Below are 26,245 nucleotides of genomic sequence, written 5' to 3'. Positions count from 1 at the left end.
ACTGCATCGTGTAAACCTGTACACACTAGTATACGTAACAGTACATGATTAATAGAGGAGATTCACTGCATCGTGTAACCCTGTACATACTAGTATACGTAACAGTACATGATTAATAGAGGAGATACACTGCATCGTGTAACCCTGTACGTACTAGTATACGTAACAGTACATGATTAATAGAGGAGATACACTGCATCGTGTAACCCTGTACGTACTAGTATACGTAACAGTACATGATTAATAGAGGATATTCACTGCATCGTGTAACCCTGTACAGACTAGTATACGTAACAGTACATGATTAATAGAGGAGATACACTGCATCGTGTAACCCTGTACACACTAGTATACGTAACAGTTCATGATTAATAGAGGAGATACACTGCATCGTGTAACCCTGTACATACTGTAACAGTACATGATTAATAGAGGAGATTCACTGCATCGTGTAACCCTGTACATACTAGTATACGTAACAGTACATGATTAATAGAGGAGATACACTGCATCGTGTAACCCTGTACATACTGTAACAGTACATGATTAATAGAGGAGATTCACTGCATCGTGTAACCCTGTACATACTAGTATACGTAACAGTACATGATTAATAGAGGAGATACACTGCATCGTGTAACCCTGTACATACTGTAACAGTACATGATTAATAGAGGAGATTCACTGCATCGTGTAACCCTGTACATACTAGTATACGTAACAGTACATGATTAATAGAGGAGATACACTGCATCGTGTAACCCTGTACATACTAGTATACGTAACAGTACATGATTAATAGAGGAGATTCACTGCATCGTGTAACCCTGTACATACTAGTATACGTAACAGTACATGATTAATAGAGGAGATACACTGCATCGTGTAACCCTGTACATACTGTAACAGTACATGATTAATAGAGGAGATTCACTGCATCGTGTAACCCTGTACATACTAGTATACGTAACAGAACATGATTAATAGAGGAGATACACTGCATCGTGTAACCCTGTACATACTAGTATACGTAACAGTACATGATTAATAGAGGAGATACACTGCATCGTGTAACCCTGTACATACTGTAACAGTACATGATTAATAGAGGAGATTCACTGCATCGTGTAACCCTGTACATACTAGTATACGTAACAGAACATGATTAATAGAGGAGATTCACTGCATCGTGTAACCCTGTACATACTAGTATACGTAACAGTACATGATTAATAGAGGAGATTCACTGCATCGTGTAACCCTGTACATACTAGTATAGGTAACAGTACATGATTAATAGAGGAGATTCACTGCATCGTGTAACCCTGTACATACTAGTATAGGTAACAGTACATGATTAATAGAGGAGATACACTGCATCGTGTAACCCTGTACATACTAGTATAGGTAACAGTACATGATTAATGAAGGAGATTCACTGCATCGTGTAACCCTGTACATACTAGTATACGTAACAGTACATGATTAATAGAGGAGATTCACTGCATCGTGTAACCCTGTACACACTAGTATAGGTAACAGTACATGATTAATAAAGGACAACAGTAACATTATTTTAACATTTTGGTATGTGTTATCCTGTCTGTGGGATGGTGCATATTAAAGATCCCTAATTAATTGCTACTAATGGAAATATGTGTAGCGGGTTTCCTCTCTAAGACTATATGTCAAAATTACCAAATGTTTGACATCCAGTAGCCGATAATTAATTAATCAATGTGCACTAGTGGCATTGTTAAACAAAACGAATGTTACTTACCCTATCTAATGTTCATGCACTGGACTGTTATTAAACATTGCTTTCTTGTTCTGTTAACAGGTTTGAGTATACATGTAGTCTGAATCTGGCTGGTAAAGCAATTAAACTAACAGGTTTGAGTATACATGTAGCCTGAAAGCAATTAAACTAACATGTTTGAGTATACATGTAGCCTGAATCTGGCTGGGAAAGCAATTAAACTAACAGGTTTGAGTATACATGTAGCCTGAAAGCAATTAAACTAACAGGTTTGAGTATACATGTAGTCTGAATCTGGCTGGGAAAGCAATTAAACTAACAGGTTTGAGTATACATGTAGCCTGAAAGCAATTAAACTAACATGTTTGAGTATACATGTAGCCTGAATCTGGCTGGGAAAGCAATTAAACTAACAGGTTTGAGTATACATGTAGCCTGAAAGCAATTAAACTAACAGGTTTGAGTATACATGTAGCCTGAATCTGGCTGGGGAAGCAATTAAACTGACAGGTTTGAGTATACATGTAGCCCGAATCAGGCTGGGGAAGCAATTAAACTAACAGATTTGAGTATACATGTAGCCTGAATCTGGCTGGGAAAGTAATTAAACTAACAGGTTTGAGTATACATGTAGCCAGAATCTGGCTCGGAAAGTAATTAAATTAAGAGGCGGGATGTAGCTCAGTGGTATAGTGCTTGCCTCATGGACGATTGATCTCGGATCGATCCCTGTCGGTGGACCCACTGGGCTATTTCTCGTTCCAGCCAGTGCTCCACAACTGGTATTTTTAACTATCCTGCCTGTGGGATGATGCATATAAAAGATTCCATGCTGCTAATTGAAAAGAGTAGCCCATGAATTGGTGACAGCAGGTTTCCTCTCTCAATATCTTTGTGGTCCTTAACCATATTACATGTATGTCCGACGCCATATAACCATAAAAACGAGTGTGTCGTTAAATAAAACATTTCCTTCCTTCTAAACGCATGTGATTTTTTGGTAACATGCCAAAATAAACATTAGGTAGGGTAAATGTAACATTTGTTTTGTTTAACAACACCACTAGAGCACATTGAGTTATTAAATTATTGTTAAATAAAACATTTCCTTTGTTAATTAAATAAAAATTTCTTGAATTTCAGATTTGTATCGACGCGTCGTTAGGAGAGTTAACGCGCATGTTGGATACCGATTACTTTGTGTTGATCATTCAAAACCAGAGACACTGTAAGTATCTACTATGTTCACATAGATTAAACATGTTGGATACCGATCACTTTGTGTTGATCGTTCAAAACCAAAGACACTGTAAGTCTCTTATTATGTTCACATAGAATAAACATGTTCACAACCAGTGTTCATAATGTATTGTGTGTGTTCAGGCACAGGCACAACCAACATGTTCACATAGTGTAAACATGTTACATATTCAATCTCAACATGTTCACTTTGTGTTGATCGTTCAAAACCAGACAGTGTAAGTATCTTATTAGAAATAAAAGAAATGTTTTATTTAACGATGCACTCAACACATTTTATTTACGGTTATATGGCATCAGACATATGGTTAAGGACCACACAGATTTTGAGAGGAAACACGCTGTCACCACTTCATGGGCTACTCTTTCCGATTAGCAGCAAGGGATCTTTTATTTGTGCTTCCCACAGGCAGGATAGCACAAACCATGGCCTTTGTTGAACCAGTTATGGATCACATGTGGGTGCAAGTGGTTTAGACCAACCCACTGAACCTTGCAGAGCACTCACTCAGGGTTTGGAGTCGGTATCTGGATTAAAAAACCCATGCCTCGACTGTGATCTGAACCCAGTACCTACCAGCCTGTAGACTGATGGCCTAACCACGATGCCACCGAGGCCGGTAAGTATCTTATTTTATCTCCCCTTAATGTAAAATTCTTTAATCTCATTGGTTGTTTGCCGTTGGACAAATCCCTTATACCCCTGTGGGCGGAGCCAAATTCTCTTATACCCCATCTGTAATTTCCAAGTTTCCAGCCACCCCAATTAATGCTAAAGCAATAATTAGATTATAAATAACATTAATAATCAATCAAAAAGTGTTTTTTTTAATTAATATCTGTTACAGACAATTTCGTATTACAAACATTTGAAGTTAAAAACTCGTTTATCGATGGAACTATTTTTCGTCACTGGCAAGTGGTTTCGTTCGCGTCCGCGTGGTACAGCTCTGTTAATAAATTGTTAACAATTATTGTCTGGCGTTATTTTGATTATTTGGCTATATGGTTTAACATGTCGGCAAGATAAATTTAGTTGTAGAAGCATCTCTACATAAAAAGCCATATACCCCTCGTGATGCTTCTACAACTTATAATGTTCACATAGTACATTGTATAAACATGTTCACAACCAGTGTTCATAATGTATCATGTATGTTCATGCACAACATGTTCACATAGTGTAAACACGTTACATATTCAATCACAATATGTTCACTTTGTGTTAGTGATGGGAATCGACTGGAATTCCTTCGGTTATAATCGGTTGGCACCAACCGATCAACTTTCGATCTCACAATCGCTTAGAATTATATGAATAAAACAAACATTAACTGACTTTAATGCAAGAATGAAAACTGCTGCATAAAGCACTATAATTGTTTTTGACATTTTTAAGTTACAATTTTATTTTGTTTAACGACACCACTAGAGCACATTGATTAATTAATCATCGGCTATTGGATGTCAAACATTTGGTAATTCTCTCGTCATCAGATGAAACCTGCTACAATTTTCCTAATGCAGCAAGAGATCTTTTATATGCACTTTCCCACAGACAGGACAGCACATACCACGGTCTTTGACCAGTTGTGTGGGCGGGACATAGCCCAGTGGTAAAGCGCTAGCTCGATGTGCAGTCTATCTGGGATCGATCCCCGTCGGTGGGTCCATTGGGCTATTTCTCGTTCCAGCCAGTGCACCAAAACATTTCTTTCTCAATATCTCTGTGGTCGTTAAATAAAACATTTCTGTCTATCAATATGTGTGGTTGTTAAATAAAACATTTCTGTCTATCAATATCTGTGTGGTTGTTAAATAAAACATTTCTGTCTATCAATATCTGTGTGGTCGTTAAATAAAACATTTCTTTCTCAATATTTGTGTGATCGTTAAATAAAACAATTCTGTCTATCAATATCTGTATGGTCGTTAAATAAAACATTTCTGTCTATCAATATCTGTGTGGTCAGTAAATAGAACATTTCTGTCTATCAATATCTGTGTGGTTGTTAAATAAAACATTTCTGTCTATCAATATCTGTGTGGTCGTTAAATAAAACATTTCTTTCTCAATATTTGTGTGATCGTTAAATAAAACAATTCTGTCTATCAATATCTGTATGGTCGTTAAATAAAACATTTCTGTCTATCAATATCTGTGTGGTCGTTAAATAAAACATTTCTGTCTATCAATATCTGTGTTGTCGTTAAATAAAACATTTCTGTCTATCAATATCTGTGTTGTCGTTATGTAAAACATTTCTGTCTATCAATATCTGTGTTGTCGTTAAATAAAACATTTCTGTCTATCAATATCTGTGTGGTCGTTAAATAAAACATTTCTGTCTATCAATATCTGTGTGGTCGTTAAATAAAACATTTCTGTCTATCAATATCTGTGTTGTCGTTAAATAAAACATTTCTGTCTATCAATATCTGTGTTGTCGTTAAATAAAACATTTCTGTCTATCAATATCTGTGTGGTCGTTAAATAAAACATTTCTGTCTATCAATATCTGTGTGGTCGTTAAATAAAACATTTCTGTCTATCAATATCTGTGTTGTCGTTAAATAAAACATTTCTGTCTATCAATATCTGTGTGGTCGTTAAATAAAACATTTCTGTCTATCAATATCTGTGTGGTCATTAAATAAAACATTTCTGTCTATCAATATCTGTGTGGTCGTTATGTAAAACATTTCTGTCTATCAATATCTGTGTTGTCGTTAAATAAAACATTTCTGTCTATCAATATCTGTGTGGTCGTTAAATAAAACATTTCTGTCTATCAATATCTGTGTTGTCGTTATGTAAAACATTTCTGTCTATCAATATCTGTGTGGTCGTTAAATAAAACATTTCTGTCTATCAATATCTGTGTGGTCGTTAAATAAAACGTTTCTGTCTATCAATATCTGTGTGGTCGTTAAATAAAACGTTTCTGTCTATCAATATCTGTGTTGTCGTTAAATAAAACATTTCTGTCTATCAATATCTGTGTGGTTGTTAAATAAAACATTTCTGTCTATCAATATCTGTGTGGTCGTTAAATAAAACATTTCTGTCTATCAATATCTGTGTGGTCATTAAATAAAACGTTTCTGTCTATCAATATCTGTGTGGTCGTTATGTAAAACATTTCTGTCTATCAATATCTGTGTTGTCGTTAAATAAAACATTTCTGTCTATCAATATCTGTGTTGTCGTTATGTAAAACATTTCTGTCTATCAATATCTGTGTGGTCGTTAAATAAAACGTTTCTGTCTATCAATATCTGTGTGGTCGTTAAATAAAACGTTTCTGTCTATCAATATCTGTGTGGTCGTTATGTAAAACATTTCTGTCTATCAATATCTGTGTTGTCGTTAAATAAAACATTTCTGTCTATCAATATCTGTGTGGTCATTAAATAAAACATTTCTGTCTATCAATATCTGTGTTGTCGTTAAATAAAACATTTCTGTCTATCAATATCTGTGTGGTCATTAAATAAAACATTTCTGTCTATCAATATCTGTGTGGTCATTAAATAAAACATTTCTGTCTATCAATATCTGTGTGGTCATTAAATAAAACATTTCTGTCTATCAATATCTGTGTTGTCGTTAAATAAAACATTTCTGTCTATCAATATCTGTGTTGTCATTAAATAAAACATTTCTGTCTATCAATATCTGTGTGGTCGTTATGTAAAACATTTCTGTCTATCAATATCTGTGTGGTCGTTAAATAAAACATTTCTGTCTATCAATATCTGTGTTGTCGTTAAATAAAACATTTCTGTCTATCAATATCTGTTGGGTCGTTAAATAAAACATTTCTGTCTATCAATATCTGTGTGGTCGTTATGTAAAACATTTCTGTCTATGAATATCTGTGTGGTCGTTAAATAAAACATTTCTGTCTATCAATATCTGTGTTGTCGTTATGTAAAACATTTCTCTCTATCAATATATCTGTGTTGTCGTTAAATAAAACATTTCTGTCTATCAATATCTGTGTGGTCGTTATGTAAAACATTTCTGTCTATCAATATCTGTGTGGTCGTTAAATAAAACATTTCTGTCTATCAATATCTGTGTTGTCGTTATGTAAAACATTTCTGTCTATCAATATCTGTGTGGTCGTTATGTAAAACATTTCTGTCTATCAATATCTGTGTTGTCGTTATGTAAAACATTTCTGTCTATCAATATCTGTGTGGTCGTTATGTAAAACAATTCTGTCTATCAATATCTGTGTTGTCGTTAAATAAAACATTTCTGTCTATCAATATCTGTGTTGTCGTTATGTAAAACATTTCTGTCTATCAATATCTGTGTTGTCGTTATGTAAAACATTTCTGTCTATCAATATCTGTGTTGTCGTTAAATAAAACATTTCTGTCTATCAATATCTGTGTTGTCGTTAAATAAAACATTTCTGTCTATCAATATCTGTGTGGTCATTAAATAAAACATTTCTGTCTATCAATATCTGTGTGGTCGTTAAATAAAACATTTCTGTCTATCAATATCTGTGTGGTCGTTATGTAAAACATTTTTGTCTATCAATATCTGTGTGGTCGTTATATAAAACATTTCTATCTCAATATCTGTGTTGTCGTTAAATAAAACATTTCTGTCTATCAATATTGAGTGGGTTTTTTTTTTCTTTATTAAGTAGATTCTGGTAAGAGTACAATGACAGACAAACAGATGATTTTTGGGATTGCGACAAGAATTGATCTTCTCAACTACATCATGGCTAACCAAGAACTGGAGGACCGTTCGATGTCGCCAAAGTGAAAATACTTTCACACTTTTCTTTATGATTTTCTCTCGGTGAAGACATTTAGCGCATGTACCTGTACTCCAACATAGCTGTAAGCAGTCGGTAGCCATATTATAACAGGTTTTTCAGTCAGTGAAAGTTGTTTGTTCTGTTGTTGTTGTTTTTGAGTTTGTTTTTTGAGTCTGAGTCTGTTTTTTGTCTTTATTAAAAGCCCAATCATGTGACTTTTTTTAGTGCTTAAAAAGTCCAGTTTTAAGAGGTATCCAGTTTAGAGAGGTTCTCTATAGTACAGATATTTAAAAAGGTGCTGCGAAAAACGTCTGGCTTTTAAGAGAATTCCGGTTTACAGAGGGTCCGGTTTTGAGAGAATTCCAGTTTACAGAGGGTCCGGTTTTGAGGGAATTCCGGTTTTGAGAGGTTATATCAAGTACAGGGAAACTCCTCTAAACTGGACACTCTCTATCACACTATTTATATATACAAACTAACTCCCATCATATCTAGAAACAATGTTTCAAACAACTTCAGAAATTCACTCCTTAAATCTGAGGTCAACTCAGCATAGTCATCTTATTGAATTAAAACCAAGAACAGAATTTTATCGCCATATAGTTTTTCATGCAGGGGAGCTAAACTGTGGAACACACTACCTTCAAAGATAAAATATTCTCAATCCTCGCCTCAGTTATTTTAAGCACTATTCAAATAATAATAAATTTTAAGATATACCTTTGTTGTTGATTTTGATGTGTTTGTTAAAATAATTATGATGTATTGAGTTATCACTGACTCAAGTTTCTTAACAAAATGATTTAAATATTATTTAAATATTCATAATATGTGCTATTGTTCCTCATGCTATACATATTACATGTATGTTGCTGTTGTTTCTTTGAATGTATGTATGTATAATATCATGTATAGATTAGAGAGGGCCTCGTGGGAGACCAGTCACCTTGTACTGAATGTGTTTACCCTTTGAAAATAAAGAATTTTATTATTATTATTATTATTATTATTATTACTATAAAATAAACACAATCCATCACACTATAAAATAAACACAATCCATCACACTATACAAATAAACACACAATCCATCACACTATACAAATAAGCACACAATCCATCACACTATACAAATAAGCACACAATCCATCACACTAGAATTAAACATAATCCATCACACTATAGAATAAACACAATCATTCACACTATAGAAATAAACAATCCATCACACTATAGAAATAAGCACACAATCCAACACACTATAAAATAAATACAATCCATCACACTAGAATTAAGCACACAATCCATCACACTATAAAATAAACACAATCCATCACACTAGAATTAAGCACACAATCCATCACACTATAAAATAAACAATCCATCACATTATAGAATTAAGCACACAATCCATCACACTATAGAATAAACACAATCCATCACACTATAGAATAAACAAAATCCATCACACTATAGAATAAACAAAATCCATCACACTGTAAAATAAACAAAATCCATCACACTAGAAATAAACACACAATCCATCACACTATAGAAATAAACACACAATCCATCACACTATTTATATATACAAACTAACTCCATCATATCCAGAAACAATGTTTCAAACAACTTTAGAAATTCACGCCTTAAATCTGAGGTCAACTCGGCAGTCATCTTTATGAATTAAAACCAAGAACAGAATTTTATCGCCATAGTTTTTCATGCAGGGGAGCTAAACTGTGGAACACACTACCTTCAAAGATAAAATATTCTCAATCCTCGCCTCAGTTATTTTAAGCACTATTCAAATAATAATAAATTTTAAGATATACCTTTGTTGTTGATTTTGATGTGTTTGTTAAAATAATTATGATGTATTGAGTTATGACTGACTCAAGTTTCTTAACAAAATGATTTAAATATTGTTTAAATATTCATAATATGTGCTATTGTTCCTCATGCTATACATATTACATGTATGTTGCTGTTGTTTCTTTGAATGTATGTATGTATAATATCATATATATAGAGAGGGCCTCATGGGAGACCAGTCACCTTGTACTGAATGTGTTTACCCTTTGAAAATAAAGAATTTTATTTTTTATTTTTTTATTATTACTATAAAATAAACACAATCCATCACACTATAGAATTAAACACACAATCCATCACACTATAGAAATAAACACACAATCCATCACACTATACAAATAAGCACACAATCCATCACACTATACAAATAAGCACACAATCCATCACACTAGAATTAAACAATCCATCACACTATAAAATAAACACAATCCATCACACTATAGAATAAACACAATCCATCACACTATAAAATAAACAATCCATCACACTAAAGAAATAAACACACAATCATTCACACTATAGAAATAAACAATCTATCACACTATAGAAATAAGCACACAATCCATCACACTATAAAATAAACACAATCCATCACACTAAAATAAGCACACAATCCAACACACTATAAAATAAATACAATCCATCACACTATAGAATTAAACACACAATCCATCACACTATAAAATACACACACAATCCATCACACTATAGAATTAAACACAATACATCACACTATAGAAATAAACACAATCCATCACACAACAGAAATAAACACACAATCCATCACACTATAGAATAAACAATCTATCACACTATAGAATAAACACAATCCATCACACTATGGAAATAAACACAATTCATCACACTATAGAAATAAGCACAATTCATCACACAACAGAAATAAACACACAATCCATCACACTATAGAATAAACACAATCCATCACACTATGGAAATAAACAATTCATCATACTATAGAAATAAACACACAATCCATCACACTATAGAATAAACACAATCCATCACACTATAGAAAGAAGCAAATTATTATTTTTTCTTTATATCTCAAATGTTTTCTGAAATGGTGACACAGGAGTTACACATTTCCTTGCCTCTGTGTATTCTTATCCCTGGCCCTGGGGTAGGGATTCGTATCCTGGGGATAGTGGTGGTGTTGGTGTGTGTGTGTGTGTGTGTGTGTCAAATCAATGCTTTATCAAATTTGGTGTCAATATAAAGGGAATTTGAAACTGAATAACATTCTAGTCCTTGTGATCTACTTTCCAAATTTTTTTTATTTTCAAAGATAAACATATAGTGTTTAGTACCAAAATAAAGGGTATTATATAATAATATGGACTCATGGATTTTGAGAATGGACTCATGGAAATGAGCCAATTCAAGAGCAAATGAGTCCACTGGAAAAAAATTGACTCCTGGGAAAAAATCCTTAATGCTACCCCTGAAACAAAGACTAAATATTGTAGCCACTTTGTTTAAAAAGTAGCAATTGTCTAATTTGGCAATGTACAGTGTGAGCCGTCAAGTACATATAAGTAATCTTTAAACAAAATGACTCTTTGTTTCTGGACTCAAACTGGCGGCCTTTGAAAAGCAATTAATTTTTCAGACCTAGTGCCCAATAATCACCAAAAAAAGTTTGTTTTGTTCAACAACACCACTAGAGCATATTGATTTATTAATTGTCGGCTATTTGATGTCAAACGTGGACATTTTGTCAGTCATAGTCTTAGAGAGGAAGGAAGGAAGGAAGGAAGGAAGGAAGGAAATATTTTATTTAACAACGCACTCAACACATTGTATTTATGGTTATATGGCGTGAGACGTATGGTTAAGGACCACACAGATATTGAGAAGGGAAACCTGCTGTCGCCACTTCATGGGCTACTCTTTTCGATTAGCAGCTAGGGATCTTTTGTATGCACCATCCCACAGACAGGATAGTACATACCAAGGGCATGGTTAAACCAGTTGTGGGGCACTGGCTGGAGTGAGTCTTAGAGAGGAAACCGGCTACATTTTTCCATTAGTAGCAAGGGATCTTTTATATGCACCATTCCAGACAGGATAGCACATACCACGGCCTTTGTTATAATTAATCATCTATTTAAAATAGGGGTGGGATGTAGCCCAGTGGTAAAGTGGTCGATTGATGCGTGGTAGGTTTTGGATCGACCCGGGTGAGACGTAGCCCAGTGGTAAAGTGGTCGACTGATGCGTGGTAGGTTTTGGATCGACCCGGGTGGGACGTAGCCCAGTGGTAAAGTGGTCGACTGATGCGTGGTAGGTTTTGGATCGACCCGGGTGGGACGTAGCCCAGTGGTAAAGTGGTCGACTGATGCGTGGTAGGTTTTGGATCGACCCGGGTGGGACGTAGCCCAGTGGTAATGTGGTCGACTGATGCGTGGTAGGTTTTGGATCGACCCGGGTGGGACGTAGCCCAGTGGTAATGTGGTCGACTGATGCGTGGTAGGTTTTGGATCGACCCGGGTGAGACGTAGCCCAGTGGTAATGTGGTCGACTGATGCGTGGTAGGTTTTGGATCGACCCGGGTGGGACGTAGCCCAGTGGTAAAGTGGTCGACTGATGCGTGGTAGGTTTTGGATCGACCCGGGTGGGACGTAGCCCAGTGGTAAAGTGGTCGACTGATGCGTGGTAGGTTTTGGATCGACCCGGGTGGGACGTAGCCCAGTGGTAAAGTGGTCGACTGATCCGTGGTAGGTTTTGGATCGACCCGGGTGGGACGTAGCCCAGTGGTAAAGTGGTCGACTGATGCGTGGTAGGTTTTGGATCGACCCGGGTGGGACGTAGCCCAGTGGTAAAGTGGTCGACTGATGCGTGGTAGGTTTTGGATCGACCCGGGTGGGACGTAGCCCAGTGGTAAAGTGGTCGACTGATGCGTGGTAGGTTTTGGATCGACCCGGGTGGGACGTAGCCCAGTGGTAAAGTGGTCGACTGATGCGTGGTAGGTTTTGATCGACCCGGGTGAGACGTAGCCCAGTGGTAAAGTGGTCGACTGATGCGTGGTAGGTTTTGGATCGACCCGGGTGGGACGTAGCCCAGTGGTAAAGTGGTCGATTGATGTGCAGTCGGTTTGGGATCGATTCCTGTCGGTGGGCCTATTGGGCTATTTCTTGTACCAGCCAGTGCACCACGACTGGTATATCAAAGGCCGTGGTATGTGCTATCCTGTATGTGGAGTGGTGCATATAAAAGATCCCTTGCTACTAATGGAAAAAAATGTAGCGGTTTTTCTCTTCATAACTGTGTCAAAATATGCTTGATATCCAATAGCCAATGATTAATAAATCAATGTGCTCTAGTGGTTTCGTTAAACAAAACAAACTATTTAAAATACCCCGTTCCGACCAAATGTTCATGGAACACCCAGCTGATTATATTATATATTACATTTTCCCCATTAAAGGGACATACTCTAGTTTCAACCCGTGAAAATCAACACTAAGTTAATTAATCAACAAACCGTGGTGTCGTGGTTAGGCCATTGTTCTACAGGCTGGTAGGTAATGGGTTCGGATCCCAGTTAAGGCATGGGATTTTTTATCCAGATACCGACTCCAAACCCTGAGCGATTGCTCCGCAAGGCTCAGTGGGTAGGTGTAAACCACTTGCACCGACCAGTGATCCATAACTGGTTCAACAAAGGCCATGGTTTGTGCTATCCTGCCTGTGGGAAGCCCAAATAAGAGATCCCTTGCTGCTAATCGGAAAGAATAGTCCATGTAGTGGCGACAGCGGGTTTTCTCTCAAAAGCTGCGTGGTCCTTAACCATATGTCTGACGCCATATAACCGTAAATAAAATGTGTTGAGTGCATCGTTAAATAAAACATTTCTTTCTTTCTAATCTACAAACCTGTAACACATTTGGATAAAGTTACAATTGAGTGAAACATGAGTCTGTGACTTTGAAATGGTAAAATAACCTCTAAAAATAGACCAAAACTCGACTCCATAACTGTTACTTTTCAGACGCACATGCATTTTTAAAAATATGAGAAATGCATTTTGTGATATTAAAAACACCAGGATGACCAAAAAAACTTCGAATGTATGGAAACTGATAATCTAAACCATAAAATCTAAGAAAAGTATGATTTTAACAGTTGTCAAAACGGCTATAATAGTCCAAAATCTGCCTTAGTGTTTAAAAACTAGAGTATGTCCCTTTAACGAGAAAAGTAGTCTTAATATAATATTCACAGGTCAAACACTAGATATCCAGGGGCCAGTACCACACAACATCGTAAACCTACTTTTGCACGTAAACGTAAATCCACGACTAAACCACAATTCGTATTACTATTATAGTTCAACAAACATAGTTAGAAAATAGAGGATATTTCATGTTTTTTGTCAAATATGATTTATATCTTACCGAGTGAAGTTTGCAATCTATTTCACGAATCGCGCTTGCGCGACGAGTGTGATATGAGTGCAAACTTCACGAGATATTTATCATATTTATTATATAACTTTTGGCAATTTACTTTTATTTTTAAAATGACACTAGCAAATTAGTCCCGCTTTCTTACAGTGAAGATAACATTTTCTACAGTGACGATAACATATTTTAGAGTGAAATAGTGAAATTTTCACTCTAAAATGTGTTATCGTCACTTTAATAGCACTTTTATTTCACTGATAGTTTAAGATATTTCACTAAATGTTATGTAATAAGAACACATATTTCATTTTCTTTTGTCTTTAAAATACTCCAGCTTCCGTGGTGATGTAATTTTCTGCATGAAATTGATGTCAAACACGCGCAAACGCACGCCCGGTATAACTGCTAGTAGCAGACGTAAACTTACAAAGTTTAGTGAAATGGGGCCATTATGTCTCTTCACAACCACACGACCACGTTATGAAAACACGTCGTGATTGTCGACCATAATTTACAGTGCCTAATAACTGGAGTCAATACCTTTATGGGAAAGGTAATTTATCATAATATAATCTAGTAAATTGAGGACATACCAGTCGAGTTAAAGGGACATACTCTAGTTTTTAAACACTAAGGTATATTTTTTTTACTTTATCAGCCGTTTTTGATAACTGAAATTCTAATTTTATTTAGATTTTATTGTTTAGATTATCCATTTCCGTACATTCAGAGTGTTTTTGGTCACCCTGGTGTTTTTAATAAAATGCATTTATCATATTTTTAAAAACGCACGTGCGTCTGAGAGGTAACAGTTATGGAGTCCAGGTTTAGTCTATTTTTCGAGGGTATTTCACTATTTCAAAGTCACAGATTTGTGTTTCACTCTATTGTAACTTTATCCAAATGTGTTACAGGTTTGTAGATTAACTAAACTTATTGTTAATTTTCATGGGCTGAAACTAGGGTCTGTCCCTTTAAGTTAAAAGTTATTTTTGTTTAACGAAATCACCGGAGCACATAAGTAAATAACATAAACAAAATAGCCAAAGAGGAAGTAAAGTAAAGTTTGTTTTATTTAACGACGCCGCTAGAGCACATTGATTTTTTTATCTTATCATCGGCTATTGGACGTCAAACATATGGTCATTCTGACACTGTTTTTAGAGGAAACCCGCTGTCGCCACATAGGCTACTCTTTTTTACGACAGGCAGCAAGGGATCTTTTATTTGCGCTTCCCACAGGCAGGATAGCACAAACCATGGCCTTTGTTGAACCAGTTATGGATCACTGGTCGGTGCAAGTGGTTTACACCTACCCACTGAGCCTTGCGGAGCACTCACTCAGGGTTTGGAGTCGGTATCTCGATTACAAATCCCATGCCTCGACTGGGATCCGAACCCAGTACCTACCAGCCTGTAGACCGATGGCCTGCCACGACGCCACCGAGGCCGGTAGCCAAAGAGGAATTTACCAATTCATTAAATAATAAATTAACAGTAGGCCTATTATGCTTAGCAAATAAAACAACTTATTGGCAATATATGAAACTATTAGTAAAATCAACAAAACAACATACTATTATACCCCCACTGATCAACCCCAAAGACAATCAATCTCTATCATTTACTGATTTTAATAAAGCGGAAGTATTAAACGAATATTTCACATCAATTTCCTCGGTTGGTGATGCTAATAAAATACTTCCATTTTTTTTTTAGTTACGATGTATGAATCAATTAGAATCATTCGATGTAACTATTCAAGAAATAGTTGACATAATTAAATCGTTACCACCGAATAAAGCATGTGTGGTCCTGACGACTTTAGCCACAAACTATTAAAATACATTGTAAACTCTATAGGATATCCACTCCACTTATTATTCAATAAATCAATTCATTCATCCACTTTCCCTTCGCAGTGGAAATTAGCTCATGTAAAACCATTATTTAAAAAAGGAGACAGAAGCCATCCTTCAAATTACAGACCAATAATACTGATTAGCTGTATCGGAAAAATATTTGAAAGGATTGTTTTTAAGCATCTTTATAACTTTTTTACATTTTATAAATTACATTGCGCTTACCGCCCTAGCCACAGTGCTTTATACCAATTAATAGAATTGCACACAGAAATATGTAAATCACTAGATAACAAGGAACATTTCTGTGCAGTTTTCTGTGACATATCTAAAGTCTTTGACAAAGTATGGCATAAAGGGTTAATTTATATAAGTTGGAGCGTTACGATATAACAGGTCGATTTCTTGATTGGATACCAAACTATATATCAAGTAGATAGCAAAGGGTTTTTGTTAATGGTACCTTGTCCAATTATAGTACACTAATGGTTGGAATACCTCAAGGCTCAGTACTCGGTCCGTTCCTATTTTTAGTTTACGTTAATGACATTGCCGATGAGCTGAATTGTGTAACTAAGACTCTTTGCCGATGATACTAGTTTAACATCTTCATCAAATGACTTAACCATTATAGAATCTAATCTTAACGAAAATTTACAGAAACTCCATAACTGGTCATCTTAGTGGCTTGTCACGTTTAATCCTGACAAAACCAGCGCAGTTGTATTCTCAAAAAAATACAATGATCCTCTTCCAATTAATTTATATTTTGTTAACACGCCTATTGATTTAACGCAAATACAGAAATATCTATAGGTTTAACGTTTACAAACAATGGGAAATGGAAAAATCATATTCAAAACATATGTAAATCGGCTTCATCTATGGATTCTGTGTTGAAGAAATACAAGTATTCTCTAGATCGACAAACATTGATGCAAATATATACACCGTTTATATGTCCAGTACTGGAATATGCATCTGAAGTGTGGGACGGATGCTCTGTTTTAGACGAGGAACATCTAGAAAAAGTTGCAAGATTAATAACAGGTCTACCTTTATTTGCATCACGAAATGCTCTATACTTAGAAACTGGTTTCTGAACATCGAAAGGCAAAACTTTAAAAAAACAAATAAAAAATTATGTACTATGGTTAAAATACTTAAAGGGACATTCCTGAGTTTGCTGCATTGTAAGATGTTTCCGACTAATAAAATATTTCTACGATTCAACTTGCATATTAAATATGTTTTCTGGTTTAGAATATCAGTGTCTGTATATTCAATGTGTTTCTGGTCGTCATAATATTTGTAAGAAGCCCAAAATGGATTTTGTCTTCAAATAATTTCGTATGTGAATTTGTTTTAAATTTTTGGAAATAAAATGAAATTTAACCTAGTACAAATATTAGAACGATCAGAAACACGTTTAATATACAGCCACTAATATTTTATGCATCAAAATATATTTGATATGTAATTACAATCGTTAAAAAGTCTCTGTTAGTCGATAACATCTTTAAAATTGCAACAAACGTAGGAATGTCCCTTTAAGTGACGACACAAACAAGCAAATATTTCATTATGTTCAAAAATACATTAAACAAACAGAAAGATTCAACAAATAAAATATGGTTTAATAAATGATTAGATAAATAAATTATGGCTCGATAAAAGTACATCAAAATGTGCGGAACTTATCGACTATCCCACGTCAAAGCCGCGCCGTCTGATTAGTAAAATAAACTACTTTAGTTTCTCCATTTTTCTTTTCTTTGGCACTTTATTTACACTACAAATCTATTTTGCTTGATATTTTATGTATTAACTTTGTTCTGAATATGTATTGTAGTCTTTCTTCCGGTTTACCCTTTATCTGCACTGTTAATTTGTCTTGCTTGATGTTTTGTGTATTTACTTTGTTTCAAATATTTGTAGTAATAGTAGTCGCCTATAATAATGTTATAATATTTGTAATTAGGAGAGGGCCTCGTAAGTTGGATAACTTGTTCCCAATCCTTTTATATATTATATGCAATAAAACATGTTTCAAACAAACAAACAAACTAGTGACGTCAATGTTTTATGCGTACTAATTCAAACACTAAATTTACTCAGAATTCTTTGCGGTCAACTGACAAAAGAACAAAGATTTAGTTACATATTATTTTGGGGAAACCCTTCTTGTCCAATGCAAGACTTTTAAAAATTATTACTGTAGTGTTTATTATGGAAAGGTTATGCCTGGGATCGATTAATTTGTTGTTATTTATTACAAATAAATGGAGACCCCCCCCCCCCCCCAACACGGAAATATGGTAGTTTCAACTTTGACATGGGATCCGGGTCGTTTCGCCCTAAAACCATTTCGAACTCTGCGTTGTTTCACCCTTAGTCCTATTCACCCAGGATTGGTTCGCCCTAAATCTTATTAGTACTGAGTCGTTTCGCCCCACATAATAAATATATTTATTATAGTTTTGAAGTATTTTTTTCTTCTGTTTATTCATTATTCATTACCAAATATTAGGTAATTTTCTGTCTTTGGATATTAATGCTTTATCAGCTGTTTACTTTCTGTCAGCTGAAGCTAGGCGAAATCAACATACCGTACTCGGCGTTTTAACCTCAGCTGGGTATGTAGTATATTTAATAAGAAACCACAGCACATCAATAGTATGCAGTGTGACTGTTCATAAATTAATTATTAATGTGAATACAATGTCTGTATATTATCTAAGGCCTGTACGTATTTCATGTATATGGCTTGAGTAAATGATACTGGAAATAAACAAAATTATAATATTATTTTTATCTGTAAATATAAACACGCAATGTGTGACATCTAAAAATCAATGGATATAGGACAAATCAATGTATTTTATTAATAAAATAAAAATGAGTGCGAATCGAAACATGGGGCGAAACGACTCGGTTAGAGGTACGAATCAACCCTGTTCAAAACAACTCGGGTGAACTGGTAATAAGGGCGAAACGACCTGTTACCTTGACATGGGACCTTTAAAGCGGTAGTTGATTTTGATCATTTAATTAAGCAGCTACATGCAAAGTTAATTTTCACTCAAAAAAATCCCAATCTTCCTCAAAATCTTACATCAAGCCAACAAGTGTAGTTCTAATTAGAGTCTTGTCATGTCATGTCATAGGGTTTTACGTGCACATTCAGAACAAGCTGTTGTAGCGCACGCCTGTCATGGGCACAAGAGCCGTCCTTGGCCATTAGAGTCTTGAAATGGTCCCTAACTAAGTCTAACTAAGCAGCGTGACCTTTAAATGTACGAACACAGCCGAAGATCACCGAACATTGGTCGGATCAACGTGTTTACACCCGGAAGCAAGTTTGTAAAGAGTCGTGCACAAGATTTGTAGCTGTTTAGAACACTAGGATTTTTTTTTATAGTTTTAATCAGCGAAGACATGCTGTATTTTAAGTTGCATATTGGATTAATTACCTATCTAACATATCTGTGTGGTAAGTAGCTTGTCTATGGTGTATGTCAGACTTTAAAACGATAAACAATGTTGAATGAACTCAAAGCGTCGTTTTCGGTTTACGTAATATCGTGACACACTTTAATCCGGTAGGCCTGTAACTTCCATGGCTTCGGCCGTTGGTAACTCCCGGCTATTATACTTTTAGTGCTTCGTGAATTGGCAGTTGAGTGGTCGGGAGTTAATTACAGTACAGAGTTGCCACCATATATTGTACATGTATTTTTAGTTTAGAAGTTGGTTTTGTATAACGAACTACTGTAGTGTTCCTGCCAGAAAGAAATGTTTGGGTATGGCTACTATTAGTTCATCAAGATTAACTTTGGCTACAAGTGCAAGCACTTTGGTAGTGCTTGCACTTTGGTAGTGCTTGCACTTGTAGCCAAAGTTAATCTTGATGAACTAGGCTACTATGTAAAATTATAAGTTGTAACCAGTCAACAGGGGGTATGTGCATGGGGGTGGGGGCTCCCCCAGAAAGAAAATGGGTTAAGTTTAGGGTTAGGGATAAAAAAAATCATACAGTAACGATAAGAGTAATTAATTTTGTCAAAAGGTTAACTTAAAAAAAAAATATGCAAATTTTTTTTGGGTATGGCACCATACCAGTTTTACCCTCTGGCAGAAACCCTGCACTGGAGCTTATTGATTAATTAATCATCGGCTATTGGATGTCAAATATTTGGTAATTCTAACATCAGAGACAACCTGCCACATTTTTCCTAATGCAGCAAGGGATCGTTTTATGTGCACCACCAGTGTTTCTGCCAGAAAGAAATTTCTGGGTATGGCACAGTGGAATTGAATGCCACCACAGTCAACATAGGGTATGGGAGGCCTCCCCCAGAAAGAAAATGAGTTAAGTTTAGGTTGATGGTTAAGAAAATCATACATTAATGATAAGAGTAATTAATTTTGTCAAAAGGTTAATTTTTAAAAACAAATCTGCCAAAAAATCTGGGTATGGCACCATACCATACTCTCTGGCAAAAACCCTGACCACCCCACAAACAGGATTGCACATCCCACAGCTTTTGCAGGGGCCAAATTAAATTAGGGCACTAAGGCAAGTTGGAGGGGCACATAAGCAAACTTTTCCTTCAAAAGAAGGGCACAAAGGCAACTTATTTTGTATCCAGTTTCTGAGACAACTCTTTATGTTTATTTTTGATACAGATATATGCCATAATAGTAACATGTAGTATGCTACATTTTCCTTAAATGCCCAATGTAGCAGATATGCTACATTATTAAACGTATATATATACAAATTTATGAAACTTCAAAAATCAACATGGAAGTGTTTAATGTACACTAATACCTGTCAGTTGAATGAATATGAAATTTTTTGGCATTTATTTTGAGTATTAGGGTACTAGAGGGTTAAAATAAATGAATGTGTCAAATATGTGGACACAACACAAGACTACTTCATCCTTCCTGCACCGCCTGTAGGACGACTGCCACTCTCAGGACTGGCTTGACAGAATGAAACATGTTCGTGACCACAAAGTCCCAATCATCTTGCCAAGTCGAAAAAGATATATTGGTTAATATGATATTTAAAATCACAAATGTGTAAAGTCACAAAGAATATATTTATAAATGTTGTCAACTTAAACTGCTGTAAATAACGTTATTTTTATGGGCATTTTAGCACATTATGTTTTACATCCTGGGGTAACTGACCTGTCACTTTATGTCCGACTTTGCTAGATGTGACTTTTCGTGTTACATTTTGTGTCATTTTTAAATAATAAAATGCTGGATCTTAAGAAAACAAATATACCGGAAGGCTCAGTGGCAAACCAGGTAAGGCAGCGTAGCATTTTTCTTGCCGTCAACACCGTAAGATTTTAGGGGCATAACGCCAAGTAACGAGGGCACTAATGGTAAGGGCAATTGCCGTTGGTACCGTGGTGAAATTCGAACCTTGTCTTTGATGTTTAGTTTATAATGTACAAGTTCTGTCCATAAGCTTCCATTAAAATGTCACAGAATTTAGGGATGGTTCTAGGATTTTATAAGTTGGAGGTTGTGGTGGGAGAGGGGAGGTGCATAAAATTCTAAAAAGAGCAATGTGAATTTGTCGAAGTCAAATGATCTGAGCTCCCAAAGGGAACAATATATGTCAATTTAGGGCTCACACTCAGTGACTGGAACAAGGGGGCAGGCTGTAGCCCAGTGGTAAAGTGTTCGCTCAATGCGTGATCGGTCTAGGATCAATCCCCGTCCGTGGCCCAATTATTGGGCTAATTCTCGTTCCAGCCAGTGCTCTACAACTGGTGTAACAAAGGCTGTGCATATAAAAGATCCCTTGTTACTAATCGAAAAGAGTAGCCCATGAAGTGATGACAGCCAAAAACGTAAATGTTGTAGCCATTATATAAAAATGAGCAAATGGCTAATTTGGCAATGAACAGAGTGATTGAGTACTCAATTTTTAGGGGGTTCAGGGACATGCATGCTGCCCTGAAAGTTTTGAAATAAAGATATGAGCACACTCAGAGATACTTTTTAAATATCTGGGTTTTAATTATTACCTATGTTTTTAAACAGATAATCGTCACCATTCCCTCCAGTGCACCACAACTGGTATATCAAAGGCTGTGGTATTTGCTATCCTGTCTGTGGAATGATGTATATAAAAGATCCCTTGCTGCTAATCAAAAAGAGTAGCTCATGATGTGGCGACAGCGGGTTTCCTCTCTCAATATCTGTGTGGTCCTTGACCATATGTCTGACGCCATATAACCATAAATAAAATGTGTTGAGTGCATCGTTAAATAAAACACTTTCTTCCGTTGGCACCATTCCCCACCATTCGTCAAAGGCTATGTCATTTTTATTCCCAAATGTGGAGTAAAATATGTCCAATTTGAATGTAAATAATTCCCTTTATTTTGTTAAAAGACATATATTGAAAACTTGACAATAACACCTTCCATTATTACGATTTTTAGTGCAAAGTAGATATATTAATTTGAATAAATACAACTACATGTATAGTATTATTTTTTTTTATTCTAACTTGGCTTAATAAAATGTTTTTGAAATAAAACTGAATATTTCCAATTGTTTGTAAAACACCGCTAAAATTCCCAAAGTCAAAAGCTGTGGTTATTGGGTCCAATTTTAGAAATAAAACACTGTGTATACTGTGGATGATAATTAAAAAACCCAGAGTAAAAATGAAAAAGGGCACTTCAAACTGGCCTCGATGGTTTAATGGTTATGCCATTGGACTTGAAGCTGGTGGGTACTGGGTTCATATCCCACCTGAGGCAATGGGGGATTTGTTATGCCAGTACCGGCTCCAACCCAGAGGGAGTGTACCGCTAGGTTCAATGGGGAGGTGTAAGGCCACATACACCGAGTTTCACCCACTTCATGGGTGTGATTATGGGTCTGCCGAGTGTATGACCCCACATGGGGGATGATTACCCGGCATGCACTGCAGGTTCCGTGTACCCCGAGCTTGGGTGATACCGAGATAGCTCAACTGACAGCAAATGTGGAGCACGGCCCTGTCAAGTAGTCCCATACCGAAATGGAAATATTGCGGCTTCACCATTCATCTCATCTTCATCATCCATGTTTGTAATGTCCCCCCGGCCATCACCCCTCCCCCCCAAAAAACCCTTTAAAAAACAACAACCAACAAAATGTTTTTGTTTCTGAGTTAAATGTTTGTGGTGTTTTCAAGAAAAGATAAAAAAAAGAAGGAAAAAAAGGACACTTCAAATGAGTTGGGATGATCACATAAGGCATGACTTCCTTCCTTCCTTCCTTCCTTCCTTCTTTCCTTTCCTTCCTTCCTTCCTTCCTTCCTTCCTTCCTTCCTTCCTTCCTTCATCTGAAGACAAGATGTTAAAATCTTATCAGGAGCTGATCACATTTAAATTGTATTGTTTGCTGTAAGCTACACAATGTAGTTGAAGTGTTGCCCGCAATCAATTGTCATGTTGCCGGTACTCGATGATTCAACAGGACATAACACAACCTGTTTGTTTTGTTTGACATCACTATTAAAGCATGCATGTCGATTATTAAAGGGACATTCCTGAGTTTGCTGCATTGTAAGATGTTTCCGACTAATAAAATAGTTCTACAATTAAACTTCCATGTTAAAATTTTTTGTTTTGTTTAGAATATCATTGTCTGTATATTCAATGTGTTTCTGGTCATCTTGATATTTGTAAGAAGCCCAAACTGGATTTTGTCTTCAAAATAATTTCGTATGTACTAAAGATTCATATTTTTGGAAATAAAATGAAATTTAACCCAGTACAAATATTAGAACGATACAGCCACTAATATTTTATGCAAAAAAATATGTTTGATATGTAATTACAATCGTTAAAAAGTCTCTGTTAGTCGATAACATCTTAAACAATGCAGCAAACTCAGGAATGTCCCTGTTAAGTCATCAGTATGGAAAGGAAGGAAGAAGGGAGAAATGTTTTGTTTAAAGATACATTTAACTGGCAGGGCTGCTAGAATTGTTATAAAAATCCACTAGCCATGCATGGATCAGTGATTTAACATTTTACTAGCCATGATTAACTTTAAGTAAATACAATTTTACTAATAGGAATAATCGGATATGTCACCTAATGGAGATAGAGCTTAAAAACCCTAGATTGGGAAAGGGGGGGGGGGGGGGGGGGCAGGATATTCATATTTACAAAATAGACTTAACTGCAGCATTTGACCACCCTTTTTTTCCCCCACTAGCCGTCGGGCATGGAAATAGTAGTTATTTACTAGCCCAACATTGAATATCACTAGCCATGGGAGTGGGGGCTTCCATAAACTAGAAGCCCTGCGATTTATTAATCATCAGCTTTCGGAAATAACAAGGGAGAAATATTTTGTTTGAAGATACACATAACTCAGTGCTGCTAGAATTGTTACAAAAATCCACTAGCCATGGGATCAGTGATTTTAAAAATGTACTAGCCATGATTAAAATTTCACTAGCCCTACTTTAAGTAAATACAATTTTACAAATAGGAATAATTGGATATATTTTATTATTATACGTCAAGAGGGAGACAGAACTTAAAAACCCTTAGATTTGAGGGGAGGAAGAGGCAGGATAGTCACATTTACAAAATACACTTAAATTATGCAGCATATTAATTTAAAAAAAAAAAAAAAAAAAAAAAATCACTAGCCATTGGGCATGGCAATAGTAGTTATTGACTAGCCCAACAGGGAATAATATTAGCCATGGGAGCGGGGCTACCACAATCTAGAAGCCTTGTAATAAGTTAACACATTTTTATTTGTGGTATTAAACAATATATACATGGCAGCTAGGGGACAGTTTGTTCATTATCGTGTTGCTATTTGCAAGACAAGTTCCAAAGATTGCTACACACAAACATGACACTGTATCAGTTTTTATAAATACATTTGAACCACCAATGTAGCACAGAACCGCATAGTTCAGGTGTTTTAGGATTAAGTATGTATAGGCCATAACTCATCGGTTACGAGAAATCTATATTTCCAATTATATCTAAGATTTTGAAATATTGTCTTCTGTGAATGCATTTATATGTCTAAAGGGTGGCAGACCCCCCCCTCTTTAACTGTGAATAAAATATTTGAAATCAAATATAAAAGAAATATGTCATTTTTTTTTTTTTTTAAACTCTTTTAAAAGCAGACCATATTGTACTTCCCAAATTTCAAGTCCTGCTTTATGATTTTCAGTGCATTTATGTTTTCTACATAACACTTCCGGTTACCTAAGATTTTGAATTATATTGTCCCCTGTGAATGCTTATCTAAGGGGTGTGAATAAAATATTTGAAATATCATTTTCATTTTTAAAAACCCAACTCTTTTAACAGCTAGCAGACCATATATTGTACTCAGGGCTAGCTCGGGCACTCGCCAAATTCGCCAACTGCGAATTTTAAAAACAATTGGCGAATTTTGTTTCGATTTTGTGAAATTATTTTTAGTAATAGTTGATATTTTGTTAGAAAATAACTGGATTTCTGCAATTTTTTAACATTTCACAGATAATTTGGCAAAAGTTTCTACTTTCCCAGAGCTAGCCCTGGTACTTCCCAAATTTCGAGCCCTGCTTTATTGTTTTCGATGCATTTATGTTTTCTACATAACTTGTATTTTGCAGGTCTTGTACTGTCGTCGAGGATGGTTAAATACATCGGTGACGATGTTGCAGTGAGCTGTTTGCCATGTCAGTTTAACAAGGAAAGCGGATACGAGATTGCAGTGTCGAGACTGGAGAATGAGACTGCTACAAATAGTGTTGTTCTCCTCATTGTTAAAGCTTCAAGCTCGACGCTGGATATCCCTGTCCGTTACAAAGACAGGATCACTTTCAATGGCTCACTCGAAAATCTTAACATTCGGTTTCTGTTGAAGAATGTTTCTGGGAACGACGCGGGAATCTACAAGTGCAGTCAAGGCAGTTCTATATCATGCAATACCTCGCTCATCGTTGTCGGTTTGTATTTTATATTTAAGGATTGTCTGTTATTTCTTTTACGTTCATCGGGCAGGCGCGGATGCAGGATTTCTGAAGGGGGTGGGGGTGGGGTCTAAATGTAATTTTTTTTTTTTTTTTTTAAGCAATTAATATAATCACGTTTCCCCTTAAAGGTTATGGTCGGTTTTCAAAAGGGATCCTGGTGCATATAAAAGATCCCTTGCCAGTGTTTCTGCCAGAGGGTAAAATGGGTATGGCGCCATTTAATTTTTTTAAGTTAACCTTTTGAC

At 35.8% G+C, this 26,245-nt stretch overlaps 2 protein-coding genes across 2 annotated transcripts in view; both read left to right on the top strand.

The window, feature by feature from the left end:
- The window catches only part of LOC121386616 (cystathionine beta-synthase-like), a 53,791-nt gene extending 45,309 nt beyond the window's left edge, over positions 1-8,482 (top strand). Inside the window, exons 10-11 of the mRNA XM_041517574.1 lie at positions 2,903-2,987; positions 7,690-8,482. Of these exons, the coding sequence (XP_041373508.1) occupies positions 2,903-2,987; positions 7,690-7,811 (207 nt within the window). The 3' untranslated portion in view covers positions 7,812-8,482. The remainder of the gene's footprint in view (positions 1-2,902; positions 2,988-7,689) is intronic.
- Positions 8,483-22,674: 14,192 nt separating this feature from the next.
- LOC121386615 (contactin-2-like) overlaps positions 22,675-26,245 on the top strand; it is a 39,814-nt gene continuing 36,243 nt past the window's right edge. Inside the window, exons 1-2 of the mRNA XM_041517573.1 lie at positions 22,675-22,738; positions 25,638-25,973. Of these exons, the coding sequence (XP_041373507.1) occupies positions 22,675-22,738; positions 25,638-25,973 (400 nt within the window). The remainder of the gene's footprint in view (positions 22,739-25,637; positions 25,974-26,245) is intronic.

The sequence above is a fragment of the Gigantopelta aegis genome, chromosome 12 (assembly GCF_016097555.1).
Source record: "Gigantopelta aegis isolate Gae_Host chromosome 12, Gae_host_genome, whole genome shotgun sequence".
NCBI lineage: Eukaryota > Metazoa > Mollusca > Gastropoda > Neomphalida > Peltospiridae > Gigantopelta > Gigantopelta aegis.
Note: the sequence above shows the minus strand (reverse complement) of the source record. Positions and strands in the feature narration are given on the sequence as shown.